Here is a 27,141-nt window from a genome sequence, read left to right on the forward strand (position 1 = left end):
TGGCATTTAGAGTCCAACAATATCAGGAGGGTCTTATGTTTTCAATCCCTGCTCAATAAAATTGTGGAAAAGGTCTTCATTTTATGGATGCAATATGTTGTATAAAAACTGGCCTTAAACTTTTGCAGGATCCTATTCAAGCCCCAAAAGAGAAATTCATCTTAGAATGCACTTCTTTGCAGATATCTTTACTGGATTTCAATGAAAGGAAAACAATACAACTTACGCTTTCCATTTTGATTAGAGGCCATGTTTCTATGGTATTTGCAAATAAAAAGCTGAATAAGCTTGAATTCATATATGAAAAGTCACTCTAAATCTCACCTGGAAGGTTTCTTAAACAAAGATATTTGAATAATATGTAGCTTTGGGATATGTTTGGAGTGATTTTGCTCAGAAAATATTGAAATAAGGCATAATTAAATCATACTATCAAATTAAACAGGATATAGGTCAAGCACAGATACATTTCCTCCAGAATCTTCAAGTGAGGCAGATACTAAACCATTTGTTGGTGCAACAAAGATCCCTAAAAGACTACACAAAGTTTGAAAAGTCAGTGTTATGGGTGAAAAAATGTGAGAAAAAGCCAGATACACACTCCCTTCAACAGTAGCCTGGATAATAAGAATGAGGGATATAGCTTATATATGATTAAACAAACAAATGTAATGGGTCAGAAGAGGCAGGCAACAGGATAACTTTGTTGTGAAATTGAGTTTATTCATCTTTCACTGGAATAAGTGTAATGTGCAATTAATTTGTATACAGTATTAGGTGAAATATAAATTGAACAGCACCAATCCAACAAATTCGCACATGTCAGAATGTGTGATACTTAGCGTGGCATTTACACAGGGTTCTCCTCTTTCACTTTACAGTAATATCTTTGACTAGCATTTCAAATCTCAAGTCACTTATTTTAAAATCCCTATTATGAATGAAGCAGTAGGTATTATTGTGAATGTTAATCAAATTAATCCAATTAATCTGGAATGAAGGAGACTGAAATTACCGGAGAGAATTGTTAAACAATGTAATTTACAACAGAGTTGTGAAGTATATTCATTATGTTAAGCATCTCAGGAATTTAATGAAATGTTATGCATATTATTTTACTGACAAGAAGAAGTGGGGAAAGAAACAACAAACACTGATCACTCTTTCTCTCACACACACTTTTAAACTGTACTCAAAAGGACATCAAAAGGGCCCTACCTAAGCACTTGAAGGGGTAAGAAAAAAGGCACCAGAGAGGAAAGGAACAGAAAACCCAACTGGATGAGAAGTGAAGGTCTGTGGCTTTCGCTTCACATGTGCTCCCTACCCCTCCTCCCTTTCTTCTTCTTCCTTGGCAAAGATAAATGAAGAAGAAGAAGAAAAAAGCCACAATCTTTGTCCATCCGCCCACCGCTATTACCTAAGGGGGAAGGGCCTTTTCCAAATAACCCAAAACCACATGTGCTCAGACACAATAGCTCAAAAGGCAGGCTAGGTAGCGGACCAACCCACTTTGTACTGCTAACAAGGGGAACCTAATTACAGGAAGAGGTTAAAGAGGGGCAGATAAAAGGGATACAAAATTTCAACATCTGTTGCTATAAAGGGATAAGAAGTGGGGAAAGGCAAAGGTGTCAGTTTGGTGTCAGAGATGGCATGAAGCCAATTTCAAAGAGTTAAAAAGATCGAGAACTGAAGAAGAAAAATTAGAGGGTTCCTTTAAAAAAAAAGCTGTCACAAGTACTTTTAAGAAAAAGATTATTTAGAAGAGGGAAGAATGTTTGGAAATAGTACAGCTAATTATGACCAGTGTTCACAGGGTCTCTGCAGAGCTGTGGGATCAAGGTGCATGTTAGAGCACAAGAAAAATCTCATTGGATCAGGTGAATGGTCCATCCAGCCCAGGACTCAACAGTAGCCAGTTCAGTTATTCACTCAAAGAAGAAAAGCAGGTGTATGCAAGGTGTATGCACATGCATATACACACACACTCACACACTCATTATCCATGCCCTTCTTTTCACCTCCACCTTCTGCTTAAAGACATATTGCAGAGGGTGCATTGTCATCAATACTGCCATTCATGACTTTGTCAGATTATTGTTTGTTTGTGTGCATTATTATATCCAGTGACAGCGGGATTCAGGAACCAACTGTGAATAGCATCAAAAGTGTTATTTACTGTTTTAAATAACGCTAGAAGGAGAAAGTACCCGAAGTTTGTCCAACAGTTTTAAGGCACATGCAAGCTTTGTTTCCCAGTTCCCTATTGGCCACCAATCATCATGCAGGCCTCTCCTTGAGCCACATCTTTTGAAAAATACCAATCTTCTTTATTTACTTTCCTCCTGAATGCATTTTGTGTACCTGACACATATTTCCCTCCTTGGGGACAGTAACCAGGACTTTTACAGTACTGAGGCCACAATACGAAAGTTTAGAACAGTTCTGTTGCAATACTGGATATTTATAGCAAGCTGCTGATTTTACCTAGGCCAAACAAACAGCTATCTAAGCATATCACCCAGATTTTTCTGGGCAATATCCCTATTTTGCTTTCCTGTAGAGCAGATAAGAGAAAGTGGACCCAGAACAAGTGACAATGGCAAACATCTTACACAGATGTCAGTGGCAGAGGTGGGGGCAGAAATATGGATCTGAACACATAGTCCAGAGTACTGCCACTGCAGCATAGTCCCAAAAGTGGTGAGCTGCATGGGTAAATAGAAACATTCAGAAGCAGCATCTGTTTCCCATCCCCCTGAGGGTGGGAGCCCTCCAAGCTCCACTAAGATTCTGTGCTATGTTTGGTGTCCAAGCAGCATGGCATAGCTTTTCACACATCCAAAGTGTTAGAAACACAGGGTCAGGAAAAAAAGCAAAGGTCATCCCATCACCAACCAAGTAAAGTCACAAACAGAAACCACACCTCTGGTATAATTCTGTGGCATGTTCCAACTTCTTGAGCCAATGCACCAGAAAGAGAGGCACCCAAACATCTTTCTGGGAAAACAACACCCAAATGGACCACCATAGTTCAGCTAAAAGATGAGCAGCAAAAGGGCTTTGGAAAGAAACAACTACTAAGGTAGCAGAGTCCATTTGGCCACAGCCAAGCCAACATTAGATTAGAGGCGAAAGAGAGGGGTCAGCCTGGAATGTGCCTGCTTCCTTGGTCTCAGTTCTGGGATCTTTAGTAAAGCTCTGCAGCTGGATCACAATGATCAGCAATCCAACAGTGTCCTGTGGCCCCGTGAGAGCGAAGGAGAGAGACTTGAATACGAAATAGAGAATCTACTACTGCACAGACATATGTTTATCTACCTAGAACTGCCAAAGCAGAGAAAAGGAGGTACAAGGGACTTGTCAGCAAGAGTGGGGAAAAGATATAGGGAGAGGTATATGACAAAGAGATGTGCAGCTGAATGGGCAAGAAGGTTACAGAATATTGATAGGAGAAGCAGAGGAAGGAAAGAGAAAACATGACACTTGAAAGATTAAAATTGTGAAGAAGCACAAGGCTGTTTGGAGAGGGAGGGAGGAAAGAAGGGAGAGGGGAGGTGGCGAATGAGCCAGAAGCAGGAGGGCTACAAATAATAATAAAGAAAATATTCAAACGCTTAAGCTATACAAAATGAGCTGGGAGGGGGAAATCTATCAATTGTTTGCTTACTACATATAGCATTCTAGAGTGCAAGTAAGCCAGGCATGTCCAAATTCTGTTTCGGGGGCCTAACCTGGCCCACTGTAGCAGTTTATTTCCTGGGGTAAAATCCTTAAAAAAGCTCAACAACTTTGGTCGGCCGCATGTTCACTTCATCAGGTCTGGCCCTCTTGGAAAAAAGTTTGGACACCCCTGAAGTAAGTAACAGAAGTATTTATGGACTTGCAGGTATTCAGCAGTGACTCCTTTGGACAGTGTGAGGGCTAGCTACATTGGTGGGTCCAGAAGAGAACACAAACTCACAAAAAATAACCCTTGGCTGGAAAAAGCAATGCAGTAACAGAACAAAAATTAAAATACCAGTAGGGAGAAACACTGCTGGTCCTTCTCCTCCATAACTGCCCAAATTTCACCAACTACCACGTCTCGTGAGAAGTTGCCCCACCAACTACAGACTTCCGATTAACCTGTATATGTGAGAGACCCAAATTGTGTAGACTTTTGCTCCTCCCTCCATGTGCGGCCTGAGATGGGTAGCCCAGTGGCACAGTGCATTCCACTAAAAACAAGTGAAAAGGGAGGAATCCGTGACACTCAGCAGCCACTGTAGGTAGTTTCCCATTGGTTGGATGGTTCCAGGCTTTAGCTCTGCCTGTCAGTCAGGCTTTTGCCTTATTGAAAGATCAAACTCCATCCTGCCTGTTCATTACCTTAATCCTATTTTCTACATAGCTTTATTATCTCTAGAGGCTTCCTTTGGAAAGGCAGAAAAGGTGACACAGCCACTCCTCACTTGCTCCTCGGTGCTGCTTCTATTTGAGGTAAGCCAGGAGAAGTTCATGGGCAAGGAGGATGGGGACAGAAAAAGCCAAAGAAGCCCTCATTCTTCCTGTAGTCTAAGCAGAGGAACCACATTACACGTAATTCACCAAGCACAGAGACTGTTAATCAGCAAACCCACATTGCTATTTTATTGAACAGCATAACAACAAATCTTATTATCAGCACTGCTCTGGCAGACTGGAAGAATTGCAAAAGGGGTTAAACCTAGCAAGGCAGGACACAAATTTACAGATGGTGAAATGAGGCAAAGAGACAACACCATGCCCAAACTTATAGAGTGAGTTGTTTGCGCCAGATCCTCCCAGGTCCATCTAACACTGTCTATACATTCTGTACTTTGTATCTTATAAATTGTGACCTGAATGTGGAAGGGGCCCAATATACAGAACATACCATGTCAGTTTTTAAAGAGCTGTGCGGTCTATTATTATTATTATTATTATTATTATTATTATTATTATTATTATTATTTTCATTTATATACTGCTTTATATTTGAAAGAAAAAAATTTCAAAGCCTTTTACAACCTACATTAAAACATCAAATAAAACAATCCAGAATAAAACATTACAGAAGAAAGTCCAAAGCAACAAGGTTAACAGGAAACTAAAATATTATCTTAAAGATTTCAACATAAAACATTACAAAGGGGGTTGAACTACAGAATGCACATTCAGGGCAGCAAAAATAACAACAACAAAATCTTAAACATTTCAAAAGAAAATATTACTAAAGGAAGTCAGATATAAAATGCATGGTTCAAAGAGCATAATTAGCAAGAGAATAAAATATTATCATAAGCATAGTCTACCAGTCCTTTTCCAAACACAATTCGAAGTGCTGGTTTTAACCTAACTGGCTTGAGACCAGGGTATCTATCTGGACCTGCCTGGACATAAACATCGGTCTCTGAGGTCCTGATTCACATTCTCCCACCTGAAATAAGTAAGATGCTGTTGACCAGAGATAGAGCCTTTTCACTTGTGGCTTTCATCAATTCCAGTGCCATATATGTTTGCAGTGCCAGGTGAAATCCTTTTTTTATTTGCCTTGGTCTTATATTACGTTTGAATTTTATTGGTGTAAATGAGTGGTGGAGTTCTGGAATTCTCACTGGTTTCAAAGGCTAAATGATTACTAATTTTAAAAATGAATCCAGGAATAGATAATCTAATCTCTAGCAAGAAGGAAAATGCAAGGCTAAAGTCAATTGTCCTACCTTGTCAATAAAACACAAAAAGAAACAGGTATAAGTCACTGGAAGACAGATGAGAATAAAAATTTGGAAACAAGCCCAAATTACTTTTTTTTTTAAAAAAAAACTGTTCAATAGAAGAATTTGCAAAGTATGAAAATATATTCATTGGTGTGTGTGTGCAAAGAAGAAAGTATACAAACATCTCTAATGCAGGATTTTGGTCCAGAGATCAATGACTAAGCAGAACCAGATGACTTCAAGTCTTGACTACTTCTGAGTTAATGGTACACATTAATTTTCAACTACAGTCAGGTCTTAGAAAGTTTCCACAAGTATTCATCCCACAGGCAGATTTTTCTATTCACTGCCACAACTGTAAGAGAGTCTTACCTCCCCAAGTCCCAGATTCTCAAAGGTGAGGTATGTCCACAGCAAGCTGTTCCAGTCACAAATGAACTGTCAATCAAGAAAGAAAAAACAAAACATTATTAGCCATCCTCTTTGTACCATTACTAAATACTTGTGTGACCACAAGCAGATGAAATACACAGAGGCCAGATGCCGAAACATTTGAGAGATGTAATGCATGAACTTCCATGCCCTGAAACCACAGCAGTAAAAAGCAAAGTGCACAAGCTGGAATAGTCTGCAATTGGGCTGCGGTTCAAGTCAAGGCATTGGACTAGGAAACATGGAAAAGTGTTCTTTTAACACAAGCTCTAGTGCAACTGTAAACATTATTGAGGTTTATAGTCTCAGGATAGTAATATGACCAGAAAAACTAAATGCCTACCATCATGACAATGCCAGCATAAACAGATGATTCCCAGCTTCCTAAGCCATTTTCTTTAAATGAAGGAAGGGAGGAGCATTTTTCTGCAAAATCTATTTCAAGACAAGCCATCCTACACCTACATACATAATGAACTGGCTCACATGATGTGCTAAGCCAAACCTTTGCTTTGCAAGACTGCACAAACATGTGGACTCCCAGAGAGTTGCACTCAGTCACTAGGTTCGTCCTGTCCTTTTTGCTGCCTCGCTGAGTATCATCCAAACAAGGACTTGTGGTTCAATTCTCTCCTCACTAACTACGAGGTGAAATCAAGAGCAAACATTGGCTACAACTGATGGTTAGTGAGGAAAGAGCATAACCACAAGCTCCAGTTCAGACAACATGCTAAGCCAAAGCTTTGAATACCTGCTTAGAGCAACTCAGCAACAATCAGGACCAGGGAGGAACAAAGGGGCTGCAACCGCCTCTTAAGAGCCCACAACTCTGTGCGGTCTTGCGAAGCCAATGTTTGGCTGAGCACATCGTGTGAATCAATGTAATACCTTTCTCCAATTTGCAGCACTGTTAGTGCTGATCCATGTTGCCTATGTAGGAAGATTACTGCAGCACACAGTCAGAATTATTACATGAAAAGCTCTTAGAGCTCCTTAGGCAGGTTGAATGAAGTACAAAGCTAAAGGTATCAGTGCAACTGCTGCTTCATCCCCCATTTTTGTGGTGTAGTAAGTGTCCAACTGCCCTTTTCAGTTGGACATCTGGATCAGAAGATTGTCTCTTGGAGGGTTGGTATAGAGGGGCCCTTCCTGGAAGGTATAAGGGCGATATATGCAGAACAAAGGGCCAAATTGATTATCAATAATAACTAGCTCATTTGAGATCTCGAAAGGTACAAGACAGGGTTGCCCTCTATCCCCCCTACTATTCATTATGGTATTGGAAGTGATTACAAACAAGATCAGGGAAACCTCTGAAATAAAGGGAATCAGATTAGGGGACAAAGAATATAAACTAAAAGCCGACGATTTGGTGATATCATTAGGGGATCCAGTAGTGAGTATCGACAAAGTTATAGAGTCGTTAGAGGAGTTTGGAAATCTGTCCGGCTTTAGATTAAATAAAGTTAAAACTAAAATGCTGACAAAGAACTTAACTGAAGAGCAAAGAAGTCAGTTAGAGTTGAAAACAGGAATTAAGGTGGTGGAAAAGGTGAAATATCTGGGCATTTGGATCTCCACGAAAAATATAAATTTAGTAGAAGATAACTACACAAAGACCTGGAAAGAGATTAAAAAAGACCTGGACACCTGGGGCAGGCTAAGACTGTCTTGGTCGGGTAGAATGGCCGCAGTTAAAATGAGTATTCTCCCAAAGCTGCTATTCCTATTCCAGAACATTCCGGTGATTAGGGGCACGACATCATTCAAAGATTGGCAGAGAACCCTGTCCAGATTCATTTGGCAGGGTAAAAGAGCAAGAATTAAATTTAAATTACTCACAGATCGTAGTGACAGGGGAGGATTTGCCGTCCCTAATCTGAAACTGTATTATGAGGCCGCGTGTTTGTGCTGGATCAAGGATTGGATTGTTTTGAAAAATGTAGATCTGCTGGATTTGGAGGGGTTTGACGCCAGATTTGGCTGGCACGCGTACCTATGGCAGGATAAGGAGAGGGCCCACAAAGGATTCTCCAACCACATAATCAGAGGTGCGCTACTTGAGGTTTGGAATAGAAATAAGAAACTTCTAGAAAAAGACACCCCATGGTGGCTATCACCAGTCGACATTTTGACAATTAAAAAATCTAATATGGAAGGTCAAAGATGGACTTATGAGGATCTATTGGTAAAATCAGACAAAGGGTGGAAGCTTAGACCCTATGAAGAATTGAAAGATAAATTAACAACATGGTTGCAATTTTACCAAATCAATTCCCTATGGAATGAGCATAAAAAAACAGGGATGAGTGAGAGAAAGTCCAGATTTCAGGTGGAAATAATAGAAGGAAACTCCAAACTCCTATCTAAAATGTATAGTCAATTATTAGATTGGGATATGAAGGATGAGGAGGTAAAGGAGGTAATGACCAAATGGGCCATAGATCTTGGGTACAATCTGGACTTCGCCAGATGGGAAAAACTCTGGAATAAGGATATGAAATTCACAGCATGTGTTGACCTTCGAGAGAACCTACAAAAAATGATGTACAGGTGGTACCTTACCCCTGTGAAACTAGGAAAAATGTACAAGACGGGGGACAAGACTTGCTGGAAATGTAAGGTAAAAGAAGGAGACTTCCATCATATGTGGTGGGCCTGTGAAAAAGTAAAAAGGTTTTGGGGGCTTATTTATGACGAATTTAAAAAAAAATTGAGATACACCTTCCCCAAAAAGCCGGAAGCCTTCCTTTTAGGGATGGTTGGGAAGGAGATTAGGCAAGAGGACCAAACCATGTTCCAATACGCAACGGTAGCCGCCAGGATATTGCTAGCGAAAAACTGGAAAACCCCTAATATTCCAACCATCAGAGACTGGCAATCCAAATTATTTGAATATATAGAGCTAGCAAGGATGACACAGAAGATCAGGCATCAGAAAAATGGAAAATTTATTAATGACTGGAGTAAATTCCTTACATATATGGAAACAAATTTAGGAAACATTAAAATCACAGTAGGCGATATATAAAGTCTGAGAGGTGTAAACAAAGGAGATAAAAAACACCCCGCAGGAAGATAGTGTGGGACTACAACTCAAGCCGTTTCTGAAGGGAAGTCAATCACTGTTAGGAGATAGGTGGGTGTTCTTTTTTTTTTTTTGTATTTGTTGGAGGGTTTGCACCTGTGTCTTCGTTACCTTTTGTTTGTTTTTTGTATGTATTGTAATATTGCTGCTAGGAATCTGTTTTGAAAATGCAAAACCAATAAAAAAATTTAAAAAAAAAGAAGATTGTCTCTTGGAGTAGCTTCATAAACATATCCACAGTAATCACAAACAAACACAAAAGCAGCAACTCCCTAGTCTCACCCCATGTCCCATAGCTCCTTGCTGAAATCCTGCAACTTTTCAGACCGAATGTGTCCTGGTTCTTTTTTTGCTGTTCTGCTTCCCACTCCACCCTGCTTTTCTTCTGTTGCACTATAGTGTAAGAGTGCCCTGTAGAAGGCAATTAATGTGGCAACATCAAGGAAATTCTGCAGAACATTAAATAATGAGCATGGTCTAACACTATGACATACTGCAGAATACACTTGGCAAAAAAACAACGAAACACCAGTCGAGAGGGCCCTGAGATTGTTGTACCACGGTTTGAAGAAAAGAGAATCACTGTTCTTCCTTTCCATGGCATCTAGCTTACAGGTGTTAGTCTTCTTGAAAACCAACAATGTTGCTGTTGACGCTTCAGGATTTGTGGGCAAAGAATTCAAGGAATCTCTGGCTGGCTGGCTGGCTGGCTGGCTGGCTGGCTTCCTTCCTTCCTTCCTTCCTTCCTTCCTTCCTTCCTTCCTTCCTTCCTTCCTTCCTTCAATGTGCCAACCAATTAAGTTTTTTCTTAGCTAATTCCCTGGACTGTGGCACAGAACAGCCTAGAACCCTATAAATGTGATATTAGTTTCTCTGACACTATCTGTCTAGGTTTTATGCTGCTGAGAAACCCTTCTTTCCACACATATATATCATAAACATAATAAAGTTTATGGACTTGATGTCATCCTTCGCTGGCTTAGATAGCATATACTGCCTCATTGGATGTCCTCCTTGGAATGGCACCACTTGTTCGTCAATTCTAATGTTTTCACATGGCACAAAGCATTGTGGGAGAGTGTTGCTAAACATCCCACAGGTTTTGCATGGGGGAAGCCTGTTTCTCACACTGGTTGCTCCGCATTGAAGCTGATAATCAAATCCCAGGCCTTAATTGACTTTTGAAGAAGGCCAGTGACATATCGGTCTGGAAGCGTTGAGGGCAACCCTTAACAGCACATTTCACACAGAACTTTTTGTGAATAGAGGAAAGTGGCCATCTCAAGGTCCTTGACTGAGAGCTGTCATTAAGTCTGCCACTTGTCAAAGTAAGAGTCCTAGGTGCTTGCAAACATATGCAGATCCATCTGGGGGATCGGTGACCCCAAAAGCAATCAGTAAACTTTGTACAAAATGATAGTTTGATTTAAAAAATAAACTGTTTTGCTGGGTCAGAAGAAATGTTTCAGCTGCAGAAAAATGCTTTTTAAAAAATCAGGTTTGTACAAGGTTTTTGTAAACATGTGGAGTACTATTAATCCCCAATGTCATTTGTGGTAATGGTAAGGAAAGTGAATGATTCACCCAATATGAAAATAGTCATAATAATGGATGGTATTCAACTATATTTTACTCAGAATAGACGCACTGAAATTCATGAACATGTCTATCTTATGTCCACTGATTTCAAGAGGTCTACCCTGAGTAAAATTTGATGACTATCATTCAATTTTCCCCACTCTATATGTGCTTTTCTCACACAAAATGGACAGAATAGGTTCTGAGGTAAGTACCTGTTGACATGACAAGTAACTAATGAATCAAGAGCATCTGACAAGGCTGCTTTCACCCCATCGCCTTACAAGCATAGTTCTTCATTTTCTCTGTCATTCCAACAGAGATAAATTTGTAACTGCCAACCATAAGAGTATAGCCATAGATTTTTAACTAAACTGAGGAGAACCCTAAAATATCACATGGCAATTAATTGCTCACCAGGAATAAGGAGTTGTAGGAATACATAAAAAAGTGTTATTGTGCTTGGCCCCACTGTTGATGGAGGGATAAAAGCCAGAAGAAAGTGATTGATTTCTGTCTATCAACCAGCTAGCAGGTTCCCTTGAGGTCCAACTGAAGGTCCAAGTTGCTGACCTGATGCCCATGATAAGAATCTGCTCCACTCCTAACAGGCTATCAAAGGTGAGATGTCTGAACACTGACAAGCTCTTAATATGGAAAAGTAAAATATAAATATTTTGAAATAAAAAAAATTAAGGATAGAGCATCATATCAACTGACACACATTTCAAAATTGGCAAGCAATCTTTAGCAGCCCTGAACTACAAAGTGAGGTGCTGGGTTTTTGTCTCTTTCCCCCCTTTACCATAAGCCATTAGTAAATAGTAACGCCAATTACTGTGGTCAGAAACATAATAGCAGCTTGGAAATCACTGAAGTGGGCAATTGGGTTTTAAAGGTTTTTGCTCCCTCTCCCCCTTGCTCTGTCTATACAGGCATATAGATCTTTCAGAAGAAGTATGTAGCATCCCTCCAGAGATTGCACAGGTCTAAATTAGCATCAAGGTATGCCAATAAGAAAGGAGAAGTGGGTGGAGATCACCAGCACTAATCCCTGCCCCTCTGCTGGTACAGCCTCCAAGCCAGTCTGTGGTAGGCATTAGAAATTTCTCGGCAGTTGACTTCCACATTGCTCCTTAGCTTTGCACCACTTCCCTCTAGCTAAACAGATCCTGACCCACCAATGTACCCTGCCAACCTAGTGCAGAAAAGGGTCTGTAGGAAATCTCATAATTGGAATGTTTCTATTGTTGAGGTTAAAGAGACTGGTGCCATTTCACGCACATTCGATTCTAAAATTATTGCTTTGTTACTATTTTTTGAGAGCATAAAGGGGCTATCCACATTTTCAACTTTCTAGCTACTTTAAATGAATTCAAATCTCCATGGCCTGATGAGCTGCATCCAAGGGTACTAAAGGAGCTTTTGGGTGTAATTTCAGAGCCTTTGTCTATGATCTTTGAGAATTCTTGAAGTACAGGTGAGGTCCCTACAGACTGGAGACGGGCAAATGTTGTCCCCATCTTCAAAAGGGGGGGAAAGGAAGACCCAGGTAACTACTGACTGGTAAGCCTGTCAAGACTGGCCCGTACGGGCAGGGGTACCTTTACCTTTTTAAGCTTGACATCAATACCAGGGAAGGTCCTAGAGCAGACAATTAAACAGTTTGTGTATGAACACTTGGGAAAAGATACTGTGATTACTAAGACCCAGCATGGGTTTTTCAAAAACAAGTCATGCCAGACGAATATAATTTCTTTTTCTTTTCCTTTTGTAGAATTACAAGCTTAGTGGATCAGGGGAATGCTATGGATGCAGTGTATCTCAATTTCAGTCAGGCTTTTGAAAAATTCCCCCTGGTATTTTTGTGGAGAAGCTGGTAAAATATGGACTGGACTAGGTAACTGTTAGGTGGATTTGTAGCTCGCTGGCTGGCCAAACCCAAAGAATGCTCACTAACATTTCCTTGGCATCCTGGAAAAAAGTAGCAAAAGAACACAGGGTTCTGTCCTGGGCCCTTGTTGTCCAACGTCTTTATAAGAGACTTGGATGAAGGAATTGAGTGAATACTCAACACACCTGCAGATAACACCAAAACCAACAAAATGAATTTCAACAGAGACAAATGTCAGGTTTAACACTTAGGCAGGCTGCACAAATGTAAGATGGGGAACACCTGGCTTGCCAGTAGTAAACGTGAGCATATTACACCCATCCTGGCCTGACTGCACTGGCTGCCAATTAGTTTCTGGGCTGAATTCAAGTTCTGGTTTTGACCTATAAAGCCTTAAAAGATTCAAGACTACAATACCTCAAGGGTATGAACCATATGAACCAATACAACTATTACAGTTCTAGAACCTAGATATACAGTGCACTATAGGATAAGCCAGGCCGACAGAAGCAGGCAAATTGTTCATTGTTTGCCATAAAAGGAAAATAAAGATTAAAGTTGCCACTTGAATATATTCTCAGCCTTGATGTACTGTAGATGAACCCCAGGCAACCAAAAGCATCCAAAATATAGCATATGCCCTGCAGGTATTGCACTTTATTTCCAGGTACCAAGACCACTTCCAGGTTGTCAGTTGTTTTAGAACTAAGGCTTAATGTGCTACCCTGTCTCTTGCACCTGCATCCAAATTAACCATCTTTCAGTTCTTTTCCATTTTATCCCATAATTCCACCCATTCTACTCTATTAACCCAACACTTTCCACCAAGTCCTGCACAGCTCTTTGCATATGGGACTCCAGAATCTGGCTGCATCACGCAAGCTTCTATCTCTGTTCTTCTCTCCCGCCTATCCCCACACCCTTTAAACTGGATGTTATCATCGCATTTTGGAAATTATTCTATATGAAGGATCATCGAACCAAGAAACAAAGAACCTATTACTTAGCAAGAGCCCAGCAGCTGGGAAATGGGGGGTACGGCAAAGGGGGCTGAGGGCGGTCTCGTTGGGACAAAGAGTCTGGGCGTCAGGGAGGAATGAACCCAAGTGTCATAAAGAAACAAGGGGAGGAACTGAGCGCACAGAGAGAGGAGACCAAAGAGAAGGACACTTTTCCTGAGCCTCTTTCAACCCCAGAGCTGTGCTAGCCACATAGACCCAAACTGGTGCAGCCTTTGAGTCCGCACCGACACGCTCTGGCAAGGGCGGCCACCAAAGCTGTCAAATCCTTCACCAACTTGCCCATCAATTGCATTCAGCTCTTCCCGACCCACATTGGCATTTTAATTACTGTTGGGTAAACTAATTTGTCCAAATGAAGGCAACTCAGCCTAATAGAATATGCAGGCTCCCTGACCTCTGACAGGCAATGACACAGGATACAAAAGGAGGCAGAGGAAAGCTTTTTTTTAATCAGAGCCTTATTACTCTCTATTACTCCAATTAGTCAAGCTCCAGTGCTCTGAATTGGGGGGGAAATTGCAATTAAATCAATTTTTGATGGTCTGGAAGTGGGTTACTGAACCGCCTGGCCTGTGAATAACTGATATTATAGCAGCAAAGGTCAAAGTCTTTGTCGGCACCTTTGGGCCCCCCGCCTTTCCTGCCTCTTCCTCCTCATTGCTCCTGCGCTCCTGCTAAAGCAAATCATTAGAACATGTCACGTCTTATCGTGGCTGCCACCAGCCCCGCTAACCTAATCAGTTGACATCATTATAGAAGGTAACTCCTGCAGTCTGAATTTAGTGCTAAGGTCACACAAACTTACTGCGTCCCCCCTGCTGGAGGGTGATGGGAGGAGGGGCCCCAACAGTAGCAACATTGTAAAGGGCAGGAGGGAGGTGGACATTGCACAGCGGATGGTCCTAAGCTGAATCTACAAAACGTCATGGAGTATATCCAACTGTACACACATATCCAGAGATGATTGGATGGTGAGAGAATGTTCTTCTCTCCCAGGAAACATCACCCAACAAATTAAACCATCAGCAGTTTAGTTTTAATTGTCCAGTTCCAGGTCTCTATATATCACGCATGAGCATGGATGGAAATCAAACAATTAAAAGTCAGCAAGTGGGTCTCACAGAATTCAACAGAACACCCACCCCCATAGCACACCGCCATATTTAACTGGTTATAACAAGCACTGTCTTGAGACCCTGCCAAAATTTAGACCAGTTATAACACATGCAGCAGAAGGAGGTAGCGGTAGAATAGACTGCACCAGTTCAGACCGTGGGGAAAAGATACCATTTCTGAATTCTCAGCCTTGTAAACACACACATACAAACGCTGCAACTTAAAAACACATACACACTGCGGAGACAGGTTCTAGCTGAGCCTAGACCCTGCTGGACTACTTGCAAGGAATTTATTTCTTTTTAACAGGGAAAATACAGAAATGTAATCCAAAGACTGTTTCTAAGACAGTCTCCAGCCTGAAGTGGTACAGCCCATTCTACTGCCACCTCATTCTCCCACAAGTGCAGAATCCTCATTGGGATTCAAACTAGGAATGAAACCAGACGTTAGATGGGAATCATTGTACTCCCCACCCCATGTTTCTCCCATAATGCAAATGGAGTGCCTACAGAGGAAAATCAGCAGGCAAAAGAAAAGGCGTACATAATTCTCCCTTAGCATCTAATTCTCACCATTCACTTTGCCTTAACTTTTTTATTTGATATTCTTGGTACAGGCTATTTCTGAAATATTTATTTAAAATTATTCATAGCCCACTCTATTTCCAAAAAGGTATTCCAGAGCAATTTCAATAATGATATTTTAAGGTTTTTAAAAATCTTATTTCATCTGCCAAGTTTTCCTGGAGACTGATTCTTAATTTTTATTATTATTGTTTTACACTGTTCAGTTTTATTTGTGATATACTGCTGTGTTTTGTTTTTTTTAAAAAAACTTATTTTCAGATAGCTTTTATTGAATGTTTTGCTCAATTTTGTACTTAAATTGAATGTTGTATTTTAATTGTTCTACGTAAACTGCTTAAATATTTTAATTACATTAAGTGGCATTACAAAATAAAAACATAAAAAACACTAGAAAACCATCGGAACAGACTAAGTGGACAACAAAACACCAAAAGATCCGGGTAAACAAGTAGGTTTTTAAAGGTAAAGGGACCCCTGACCATTAGGTCTAGTCGTGGCTGACTCTGGGGTTGCTGCGCTCATCTTGCTTTATTGGCCAAGGGAGCCGGCGTACAGCTTCTGGGTCATGTGGCCAGCATGACTAAATCGCTTCTGGCTAACCTATTTATCTACTTGCACTTTGACGTGCTTTTGAACTCCTAGGTTGGCAGGAGCAGGGACCGAGCAACGGGTCGTGGGGATTCAAACTGCAGACCTTCTAATCGGCAAGTCCTAGGCTCTGTGGTTTAACCCACAGCGCCACCCGCGTCCCTAGTAGGTCTTTAAGTGGCACCAAAAATTCACAATAGTAAGTACCAGCCTTATTTGGAATGGGAGGGAATTCCATAAGCAGGGTGCTTGTAGTGGAAATGCCCTCTGCCATGTCACCACACGCTGAATCTCAGGTCCTGATGTGCCACACCATACCGAGTATATAGGCATGTGGCACTTGCCGACATGCTTCCCCAACAGATCCAGTAGCGACATCCAACTCTGTACATATCTGAACAATTTCACAAAGCAATCACCTTCGAAATGTAAAAAGTCTCCATAGAGCATTTGTAACGTGGGAGTGTTTTTTGAGCAGGAGCAGTGGGTTTAAAGCAAGCCTGCAGTGCATATGGAGAGCACACACTTTGCATAAAGAAGGTCCCAGGCTCAAACCCGGGTGTCTTCATAAGGCAGCAGGTGATGTGAAAGCCCTCTGCCTTAGACCGCAAAGCAACACTGCCTTTGGGAGTAATATTGGGCTAGTTGAACAAATAATTCCACCTGGTATAAGGCAGCTTCTTATAAATCAGAAACCAAGACTCATCAGAACAGCAGCTTCCTATAGGACACAGTTGGCAGGATGAGGGGGTACTTTAGGCAAAAGTGATCAACTTTTTTCTCCAGGACATCTCATTGTGGTGAGTGCACCATGATAATACAGTTCATACTGGTCCCTGCCAACCATGGGAAATGGTAGCGACCAGCTTTATCTGAAGCACCACACACACTGTATTAGGGCTATTGGAAAAGCTGAAATTAGACTCTCAGCTCCTGAATTAAACCCATATGGAAAAGAGCTTGGTTTAAATTTTGCAAACCAGAAAGTGTACAGAATCCAACTCTCTAAACTGCCTTCCCCCATTAAAAAAATCCTTTGGAATCCACGTTCATCCAACTTTAAATCCCTACATGTTGATTCTTTATCCATTTTTTTATTTCTGAATATAGAGCCCTTTGATGCCCACTGAATTCTGCCTGCAAAAGCTTTGACGCATCATTTTATATTTGCTTGATCAGCAGATTGTAGATGAACTTACCACATGGCTTATTTTTCCAGCTCTCAAATCTGTCTCATTACATTGTTCTGCACATTCAAACCATTTCTGTGCAGCTTAGTGCATAAAAGCATAGTATATTTAAAATACAATATGTAAAACAAATAAATAAAATTAATGTATCAAAACGAACAGCACAGATGAAAGCAACTGACACTATCCCCCTAAAGAATGGTAAAATAAAATATTAGCTTGCTTTTATAATGCCAGTAAGGAACTAGGTCTTTGGGCTTGAGAGGGAATACCATTCCAAAAAAGAGGTACTACCACCGAGAAGACACTGTTCCTACTAAACATCAACCTGGTTTCTGCCAAGGGAAGTACCTGGAGAAATTGATGTGCAGGGAGGTGAATAAAGGAGAAGGTAACCTTCTTAGTTAGCCTGGACCCAGACCACTTAGGGTTTTAAGTATCAATGCCACTGATGCTTTGTTAGGGGGTGGGTCAGGAGGTCTGAGCAGTGGGGTTTTTAAAATAAAAAACTTAAGATTTTCATTTTACGTTGCTTCCAGAACTGCTAGACAAGCTGCAAAGCATAATGCTGGTGAGGCCCTAATGACCCACAATTGTAATTTGCTCAAATTCCCCAATTTACATATATAAATATAAGTGCATATGCATATTTTATGCAAAAGTTGTACAATGGGCTTGTGCCCTGAATCTTTTAAGATAATGCCTCTGCAAGCACCACTTAACATCAACATAAAATGCCCAAGCAACCAGTGCCAGTTAATAGCCACACTGCTCCATTCTGAACCAGCAGGATCTTTTGAGTTGTCTTCAATGTTGTTGTTGTTTAGTCGTTTAGTCGTGTCCGACTCTTCGTGACCCCATGGACCAGAGCACGCCAGGCACTCCTGTCTTCCACTGCCTCCCTCAGTTTGGTCAGACTCATGTTTGTTGCTTTGAGAACACTGTCCAACCATCTCGTCCTCTGTCGTCCCCTTCTCCTTGTGCCCTCCATCTTTCCCAACATCAGGGTCTTTTCCAGGGAGTCTTCTCTTCTCATGAGGTGGCCAAAGTATTGGAGCCTCAGCTTCAGGATCTGTCCTTCATTCTGCATTTTAACAATGATCCAATTTGTAGCTTGAAAAGGCATCCATTACAGGGATGAACTTTGTTGTGAGTCTAAAACACCACTATGAATTCCTGAGAATCATGATGGGGAACCTGTGGCCTTTCTGATGTGGTTGGACTCCAACTGCCATCATTCCTAAACACTGGCCATGCTGGCTAGGGATGAAGGAAGCTGGAGCCCAGCAATATCTGGAGACCCACAAATTCCCCAGCCCTGGCTAAGAGATAGGACCAGATACAAATGTAATACATTAATCTTATTACTACCCCAGGTCTGTATCCATGTTGTTCTAGCTCTATCTGGTCTTTCCTCCTTGCTGCCCTGCCTAAGTCTCAACAGCTACAGTACTGTCCTTTGCCTTCTCTGCAACCCTCTTCCCTGGCTTTGCTGGTGGCCCCAAATACCAAACTACCGTTCCTACTTGTAGAGAAGCCAATCAAACTCTTTAAAATATACCTGCCAAGTATTTAATGCTAATTTATTACCAAAAAGTAGAAGCGAATAGGAAAGTCCATCATATTAGCAGAGTTATGGACAATTAGCATATTAACCACTGCTCAAAAAATCTTTACATACACAGATATATGCACTATGATGCTATTTTCATAGATCTCCGCCAGCCTGAGAGTGAATGGCTCTCTGGGTATGCATCATAAATTGTAAACAGAAGAGCTACAGAAGAACTTCGCCTGGTCCCTTCAGGTCCTGCAATGGAGACATTTGATGTGCAGAGAGAACAAATCTTGAGCAAGGAGATGTGTATATTTCCAGGATTTACAGTATTCCCCCACCAGCACCAAAGGAGGAAATGGTAGGGACCACTAACGACAGAAGCACAGAAAGATACCAATAATTCATGTGTGCGCCGTTTCCCACCCTGGTTGGAAAATTGGCTCCTGGGAAGTGGGTGTTTGCATTTCACACCAAGGAGAGCATTGTGAGTTGTAGGGAAAGCCATAATTCCGGACCCGGGATTTGAACAGAGATGCCTCTCAGTGAAGGCTGGGTTGAAGGCTAGGGCCAGTTGCGTCACTGTTCCAAGTCTGGTTTATGGATGAAAAGCACCATCTTCAGTCTCTGGCAAACATACTGCTTTTGTGTATGAAAATTTGCTCAACCCAAATCTTTTACAGCAGGGCTGGGGGATAAATCCCAGAAGTCCAATTGCCCAAGGACCTAAAAATTCAACCTGGTTTATAGGAATTCAGAACATTTCTTCAGCCCATTCCAGCCCTCCAGACTAAATGGATTAGAGCAAGCTATTTCACCAGGTTAAGAAAATCAAGTATTAAGCATACAGCAAGAATGGCAACTTGTGGCCATCCAGATGTTGTCTGACTCCAACTCCTATCAGCCCAAGTAGTTAGCATGGTCAACAAGCAGGGATGATGGAACAACATTTGAAGGATCACAAATTCTCCATTTCTGCCTATTACCTGACTATTTCTATAAGTACAATGGTGGGCAATTTGTGATGCCCTTCAGCACAGAGTGTTTTGTTTTTGCAGGCCATTATATTTTGTGAGAATTATAAATGTCAGAGTTTGATTTTTGAGAGGCAGTATAATTGAATAGAAATGATGGCAATCGACTTTAAAATCCAGAGGCAGGTCCCAGATCCCAAACTTAAATATAAAAGTTTTAAAAATCCAGCAGGTTATAGATTTCCAGTATGCCACAACTGCTTGCTGGGTATGAACTGCAGGATAAAGTCAGTCATTTGACGTCACTAAAATGTCTGCAGCAGTCCTCTGTATTGAAGGAATCTCTTCCCACCCCACCCACTAATCTGATACAAAATGTAGGAAGTCAGACTGTGCCCTGCTTTGTATAGCAGAAACAGGTGAGCACATTGGGGATACTTAAGCATATCGTTCATATGCAGCAGTTCTCTGGCTATTATACTGTTTCTTGTTTGCCTGTGGCTGGTGGGTCCAACAGACACCAGGCTGTACCATTATCATTTCCATCCAACATTTGCATGCTTGTTGCATCTGGGCATTCCGTGGAAAAGTGAAACAGGATGCATATTATCTTGAACATATATGACATTATTACAACTGAATCTGTAATTACTGCTGATTGTTCTGAGGCAGTCCATTTAAGATCAGTACCTCCAGCACAACCGCAAAAACAGATAGTTCAGGATAGCTTTGGAAAGCCCAACGTATCCACTTGCTAATATTATGTCAGGTGTGTGTGGGGGGGGAGGTTGATTGCAAGGGCTAGGTAGCACCAGTTCACCACAATCCCATGATTTGATTGATTAATGAACTCATAAGCTCCCTCCTTCCCTTACTCCTGTGTCCGGTCAATTCTCACACACCTTGATAAACCACAGTTTACTGAACAGAGTAAACTATAATTTGTCTGCACACTGGGATTGCATGCAAGATTTGAACTGGGTTCACAATAATGTTTTGCCTAATTTGGGTGTAATGGCAAACTATGGTTTGCTACTAAATCAGGAGGAAAGCAGAGAATACAAGGAGACAAGAGAAGGTGTAGCATAAGGCTCATTCATATAGCCTCAAACCATGGTTTAGTGTTATATTTGAACCAAGCCAGTGTATTTCCATATGGTTGCTTTACTGTTCACAGTCCAACTAGGTTTAAATTCTGATAGGGGCTAGGCTGCTGAGGCAGTTCATATAAATACTGTAATTTTAGATCACCACATTCTAGAGTCATATCGGTTACAGAGCTTTTACTTAAGTCATAAGCTATTCAGAAACTGTAGGTGGTTTACTGTGCAAATGAATTTGACCTACCGCTAACTAAAGAAAAATATTTAAACCAAAATTATAATGAATGAGTGAGTGGTGAGGAAACTATCCTGAGACTTAGCTTTTACTCGGTGTATTGAAGATTCAAGGATTCAATTTTGAGACCAAGTATGAATGCTATGCAGTGAAATGACACAAATGGGGCAGAAAACCAGGACAAATTGGCCATACACAGTCTGCTGCATATAGACATCCCTTAAATACTGCCTTGGCTTTCACTGAGAAAATGCCTGCTGAGTTTATTACTTCAAAAAAATAATAGATAAAGGAATTATAGGCTGTGGCGGGGAACCCTTATTTCAATTGCTAGAACAGTAAATCACATTAAACTACACAGTACTCTCACATTTAAACTCGAGAATACAAAAACGGGCCATGGCCTCTTTTTCAACACATACCCACACAACTGATTCTAGGTCTAAGATTAAAGTATTGATGCTGAAGACATTGACTAAATTCAGAAGTACTACAAAACCAAGGCTTCTTCTAACCTTAATTAAGAACCCACATCATAGTTTAAGCTTCCAGACTTACAAGAGGCAAACAGAGGTTTTGATTAGCCTTTTTGTTTCCCATCTGCTGAGCATTCATAAATTTACTCCTATTTCTATGATGTGACAGTCTCTTGAGGCAAAGTAATGGCCCTAACTGTGGTCTGCCAATGGTCTGTGAATTCATACACAACAGCAAGCCATAGTCGGCTCAAATAGTGCTCTACAAATCAGTTTGAAACTGTAATCTACATCCTGGTGAGTCACATATTTTGAGATCTGACTTGGGTTAGACACTAAATCCACTAAATGCAGATCAGAAGCCTCCATTTCCATTTTAAACTAACTACTGCTTGTCATTTCGTTCAAACTGGGAGCTGCAGTTAATTCTAGCTATGCTTATTATAAACAAACCAGGATCAGAAACGACAGCTTGAGCTTGGTTTGTTTGGTGAAAACTGATCACAGTTTGTTCTGGACCAGATGACAAGCTGTGATTAGTTCAAAACAGAAGTATATGCTTCTGATCACCTCCTCATGGCCACACTGCAGCAGAGGAGGTGCATCACCCTAAGGCTCAGCCATGTAACTCTAATCTATGGTTTAAGGGCAGGGATGGGAGACCTGTGGCCCTTCAGATTTTGTTAGACACTAACTCCCATCAGCCCCAGCCATCTTAGCCAATGGTCATACAGCCAACAGCATCGAAGAGCCACAGATTCCCCAGTCCTGGTTCAGCCTAACATTCAAAGACAGCCATTACAGATCATAAAGCTGTTGAGCTATGACCAGAGTTATACTCATATGAAGAAACAGATGTTGGCATGTACCCAGAAGAGTTTGCATATCACTCAAAACAAATCAGAAAGTAAGTATGTTAAAAACTGGTTTCTGTAGGGAGATTAGTGGTAGAATTCTCCTTCAGTGACCAGCCAAGTTTTTTTTGTTTTTGTTTTTGTTTTTAAAGTAAATGGGAATATCTGAGAACTGGTAGGAAGGTATGTTACATCTTTGCTCCACCCACCATCTCCTGTATCTGCGGCCAGGGCTGAGGCTGTGAGAAACACCAGCAGTAGCTACCTAGTAAGGACATCCTCATTTATGTGGGACTAATATCTAGCTGCTTCAACTGCTAGGAGATTCAACTGCAGAACAGCATTTGTTGGAACACCAGAAAACAAATAGAGGGGGGACTTATATATACTTTTGCCCTGTTAGGGCATCACTGTCCATTTTATTGTGTTTTAAACTTATTGTAAGTTGCCTCAAAAACTTTGGTTTGTATGTAGGGTATAAATACAAACAAACAAACAAATTGATAGGTCTGTGATCGCATGGAAAATTCAAGCTCTTTTATTATGTTCCAAGGTGCTGTTCTTGCATCGCTGTCTGCTAGCATTCCTATCTATGTTAAGGGTGGAATTTTTGCTGTACTCTTAATTATAAAGCTGTGCTGTCACTAGTTTCCTAGAACATGGGTTGTGAAGAATACAACTCCCATACAAGATTTGTATGGAACATTGTCAGGACGGAATTACCTGGACAAAACAGGGAGGGCTTGCTATGTTCTCTGCTCAATGGCCAACTGCATAGATGAGGAACCCCTTGGTTCTCAACATGTCACCCTCTGGCCTTTAGGTAGGGCTTAATGCGTCTGCCACAGAAAATCCTTCCACCTATATGCACAGCAGTTCCAGCAGCTACTCAGAGACAGGACAGTAGAGGGAAATGTGGGTTTTCTAAGGCTTCCACAGTACTGCGGACAAAGAACACAATTTCTGTTCAACTGATCAGATGGGTCCTCATGCCCCCTAAAGCACCTTACAAGAGGCAGTGAATGGCATTGTTGAATTTTTCAAAGCTTGCTCAGGTGTAAAGCTCCAGCGATTCCTTTTTGTGACTTATTTGTTCTCACTCTCCCTCCCTCTCTTGCTCCCCACTAGGTACATTCAAACCACTTAACAAGCAGGGAGGTTGGGATATATTTGTGGGAATCCTCCCTCCCTCCTCAAGGAAGGCATTTTATTTCCCCACCCAATGACAAACAAGCGCAAGAAAAAAGCCACAATTTCTAAGCAGCAGTTCACTCCCCCCCCCCCACCTTCACTGGGTGACATTATTTTCCCTTAATTGCCTGGCAGGAATCGTTTATTTGAGGAGGAGGGATTCTCCCCTCTTCCCCCAAGGCTATATCGGGCTATTGAAGTTTAGTGGGCTTTCACCTGGAGACATTGGTAATTACCCCCTTTATTTTAAAGCTTCTACCTGTAGCTTCATACTTGGGGCTGGACACACTCTGCAGGGGAGCTTTGTTCCCACTAAATACAGCCCCTGAACAAATAGTCCCAGCAGCAGGAGCGCAGGGCAAAGTGGTAATTTTCAGTCCAGCATAATTAGCCAAGGTTCTTTTAGCCACCATCACTGAATGGAGGGACTTTGCCAAGGGAGGGTGGCCCATGTGGGAATGGCAGGCCCAGACATGCATGCAGTATGCAGACAAAAGCTTCTTGGGGGTCCAACCTGTTGAGGAGGAGAGGGGAGTGCAGCGGCACCTCTACCCAGAAAGGTCTCTCTACAAAGACCAAAGCACAGGTACCAGCACAGAAAGTCAATCTTCTTCTGGCTTTTATACTAAGCTCCAGACCCTCCTCCCCTCAAAACCAGATTAAAAGGGAAGAAAGTTGGCCTGTGCTGGGATGTCTGATCACCTATGATGTGTTAATTACCTGGTCCTTCCAAGGCTGCATTTAGGATGAAGTACTACTAGGGCTGCAGCAAAGGAACCAAGCTTGAAAAAACACTTTCCAGTTGCAAATCAACATGGATAAAAGAGTAATAATAATTAAGAGCACTTTCTTTGGTGTGTAAGTTGCCCACATACTTTCACAGATGGCACTTTTCAAAAAAAGCAAACCAACTCCCCACTCTCAAGTTCCATTTTGATACAGGCAACGACCAGTTTATGTGCGTTTGATAAGTGTGCAACCACACATGCGAGCATCTCTGCAACCTGAAAATGGCCGGAAAAGGGGGTGGAACTGGGGCATAGTGGGTTTATGCATGCTCTACCACCGTGTGTGATGATTCGCAAAGCAACCCCCTTGCAAATCAGGGGTTGCCTGTACTATGTTGTGAAAGAATCAGACCAGGCACTTGTTTGAGCATATGAACTGGCTTTGGAAGTGGAAAGCACAATCTAATCTGGTTTTCTGTCAGTTTCTAGAATATGCATTTTGTTGTGGTGCACATCATGCCCTGTCAGAGAAAAGGGTGGGATATGTATGTATGTATGTATGTATGTAAATAATGAACAAACACAAGCAAAATAAGACAGTGTATCATACAATTGACCAAGCATTTGCAAACTCTTGGGTTTTGACTGGAGGAACTTTCATGTAAGAAAACACTTGGTGGTATGGAAACTTCATAGCACAATCAATAGTACCACTAAGCTGGGCAATGGAACAGCTTCAAATCTGTGTATTTGTTATAAAGAAAAATATTCCCTTCATAATAAACAAGTTTCTTCTACACGTTTTCAATAAAATATAAATATTTAAAATAAAATTTTATTTGGCACATTATCTCTGCATAAAAAGCCCCTAAATTTATAAAGTGGCCTTGAATCAGGCACAAAGCCTTCCTACACTCAAAAGAAAATGTACTCCAGAATTAGAAAAGTGTAAATGTAAATTGTAAATGTACTCCAGAATTAGAAAAGTGTGACTATGAAGCTCTATTTTAACAGAGAAGGAATAAAATCAGAAAGAGACCCAAAAAGGTAATGCGACTCTCAAAATTATAAGCATACAACAGTCACAAATAATAAATATTACTTCAGCCTCCATTAGCAAAGGTATTAAAGGGTGTGGGGAGTGCAGCTCTACTGGCTGTAACTATACAAACATTTTGTTAGAAATGCCAACAACACAGAGAGGCAAAAAGTCTTTTTATTTTTAAAGTTTAAACCAAGATTTTTTCTCTTTTCATTTTACCCTGTAAACAACCTCACACAATAAGAATGCTTATTGAAATAAAAGCCAAAAATTCTCAGCATAGTAAGCAGTCTGCTGTTGAGCAAGATGCTTTCTTCTAAAAGAACTTTGATAAAACTAGCTAAGGTGATAAATTACTATTGTATCACTGTATCAAAGGGAAGAGTCTAGACAGTACATGGGCAATGAGATATAGAGACACAGATGCATAAGATGGAAGTGGAATGTCATTTGTCAGCCATGAAATTACAGGGGAGGCAATCCTTCTCTAGTCAGAGCACCCTGGCTCACCGCTGCATAAATGGAGAATTTTCTGCCATGCATACTGATGTTGGACACTTGCTTAGATGAAAGAAAGAAAATTGGATAATTTCCAGAATAATACTCAAGCTTCAAGATAGGTCCTACAGTGTGAATTCCCAGCTTATTTTCTGCTTGTATCTTTACCTAGATCATTCCCCTATTCAGGTTCTTTCATATGGACAAATACAAAATGACCAAGTATGCATCTGATCCAATGATAAGCCAGACCTTCTGGCTTATTGTCATTTACTGTGAATGAGCAGCAAGCTAGTGCACACTGCCCAACTGTTCCCATGTGACACTTGCCCTGGTACAAGCAGGATATACAAGCCAGGAAGCCTTGGCTTCCCATTATGTCTGAACCACAAATCATTCTTTGTTGCTCCCTAACAAGTCATGATCAGCAAGCTAACAACAAACCATGCCTTAAGGTTGACTAGTGATTGTGGCTTGTTAGGATGAAACAAACTGCAGTCCCTCACTGGGGTGTAACGGGAAACCTGGACTTCCCAATTCACACCAAGAAAAGTGTGGACTGGGAGCAACTGAGTGGTGTCACCAACAAGCTTCTTATTCCTTGTGAAACACAAGTAAGACAGAAAGCCTGATTTACTGTTATGTACAATTGTGAATGTTGCGTGTTGATATATGCTTCCTGCAAAATCCTGATTTAGGAAATTTAGTACATCAATGTAGAGAAAGCACAAACAAATGACAGCAGAAGACTGGAGGGAAATGCTTTCTTTTTCCTCTGCTACTAACTGACTGTATTTAGGGAAGCTGCAGTGGAAGCAACAGGTGTGACAACAAATAGCTGCCCTTTGCTTTGAAATTTCAGAATCAGTCTCAAAATGCAAGAGACCAAGAATTAAAGGCAGCCTTGTGGTTATGTTCAAACAAACTGCTCCTTCCAATTATCCCCCTTTATTTTTTTCACTCCTCTTTCTGGAGTAGGGGAGGGGCAACGGGTGCTTGTTCCTACCTTCTTTTCTGAAGGGAACAAGCTGCTGGTGCCGATTTTTAAGCTCCCAACCATGTGCTAATAAATCTCCAGCCTATCCGTCACCTCTGTGCAGCCTGCACTCCTTAAAGGAAATGGGCTCTCTCCCTCCAATTAGTTCTGTGTGTCCACCAACCATGGAACAGTCCTCATTTAACTTTCCCTCAACAGGTGGAAAATCGGACAAATACAGGCACTGCCATCTTATGGGGTGGGGAAGGGGGCAATGTTTACAAATTA

General features: G+C 41.2%; 1 protein-coding gene across 1 annotated transcript in view; it reads right to left on the reverse strand.

The window, feature by feature from the left end:
* Window positions 1–27,141, reverse strand: part of FBXW4 (F-box and WD repeat domain containing 4) — a 75,392-nt gene that overhangs the window by 12,759 nt on the left and 35,492 nt on the right. The window contains exon 6 of the mRNA XM_079977485.1: window positions 6,096–6,161. Coding sequence (XP_079833611.1) covers window positions 6,096–6,161 — 66 coding nt within the window. The remainder of the gene's footprint in view (window positions 1–6,095; window positions 6,162–27,141) is intronic.

The sequence above is a fragment of the Podarcis cretensis genome (assembly GCF_951804945.1).
Source record: "Podarcis cretensis genome assembly, chromosome: 5".
Taxonomy (NCBI): Eukaryota; Metazoa; Chordata; class Lepidosauria; order Squamata; family Lacertidae; genus Podarcis; species Podarcis cretensis.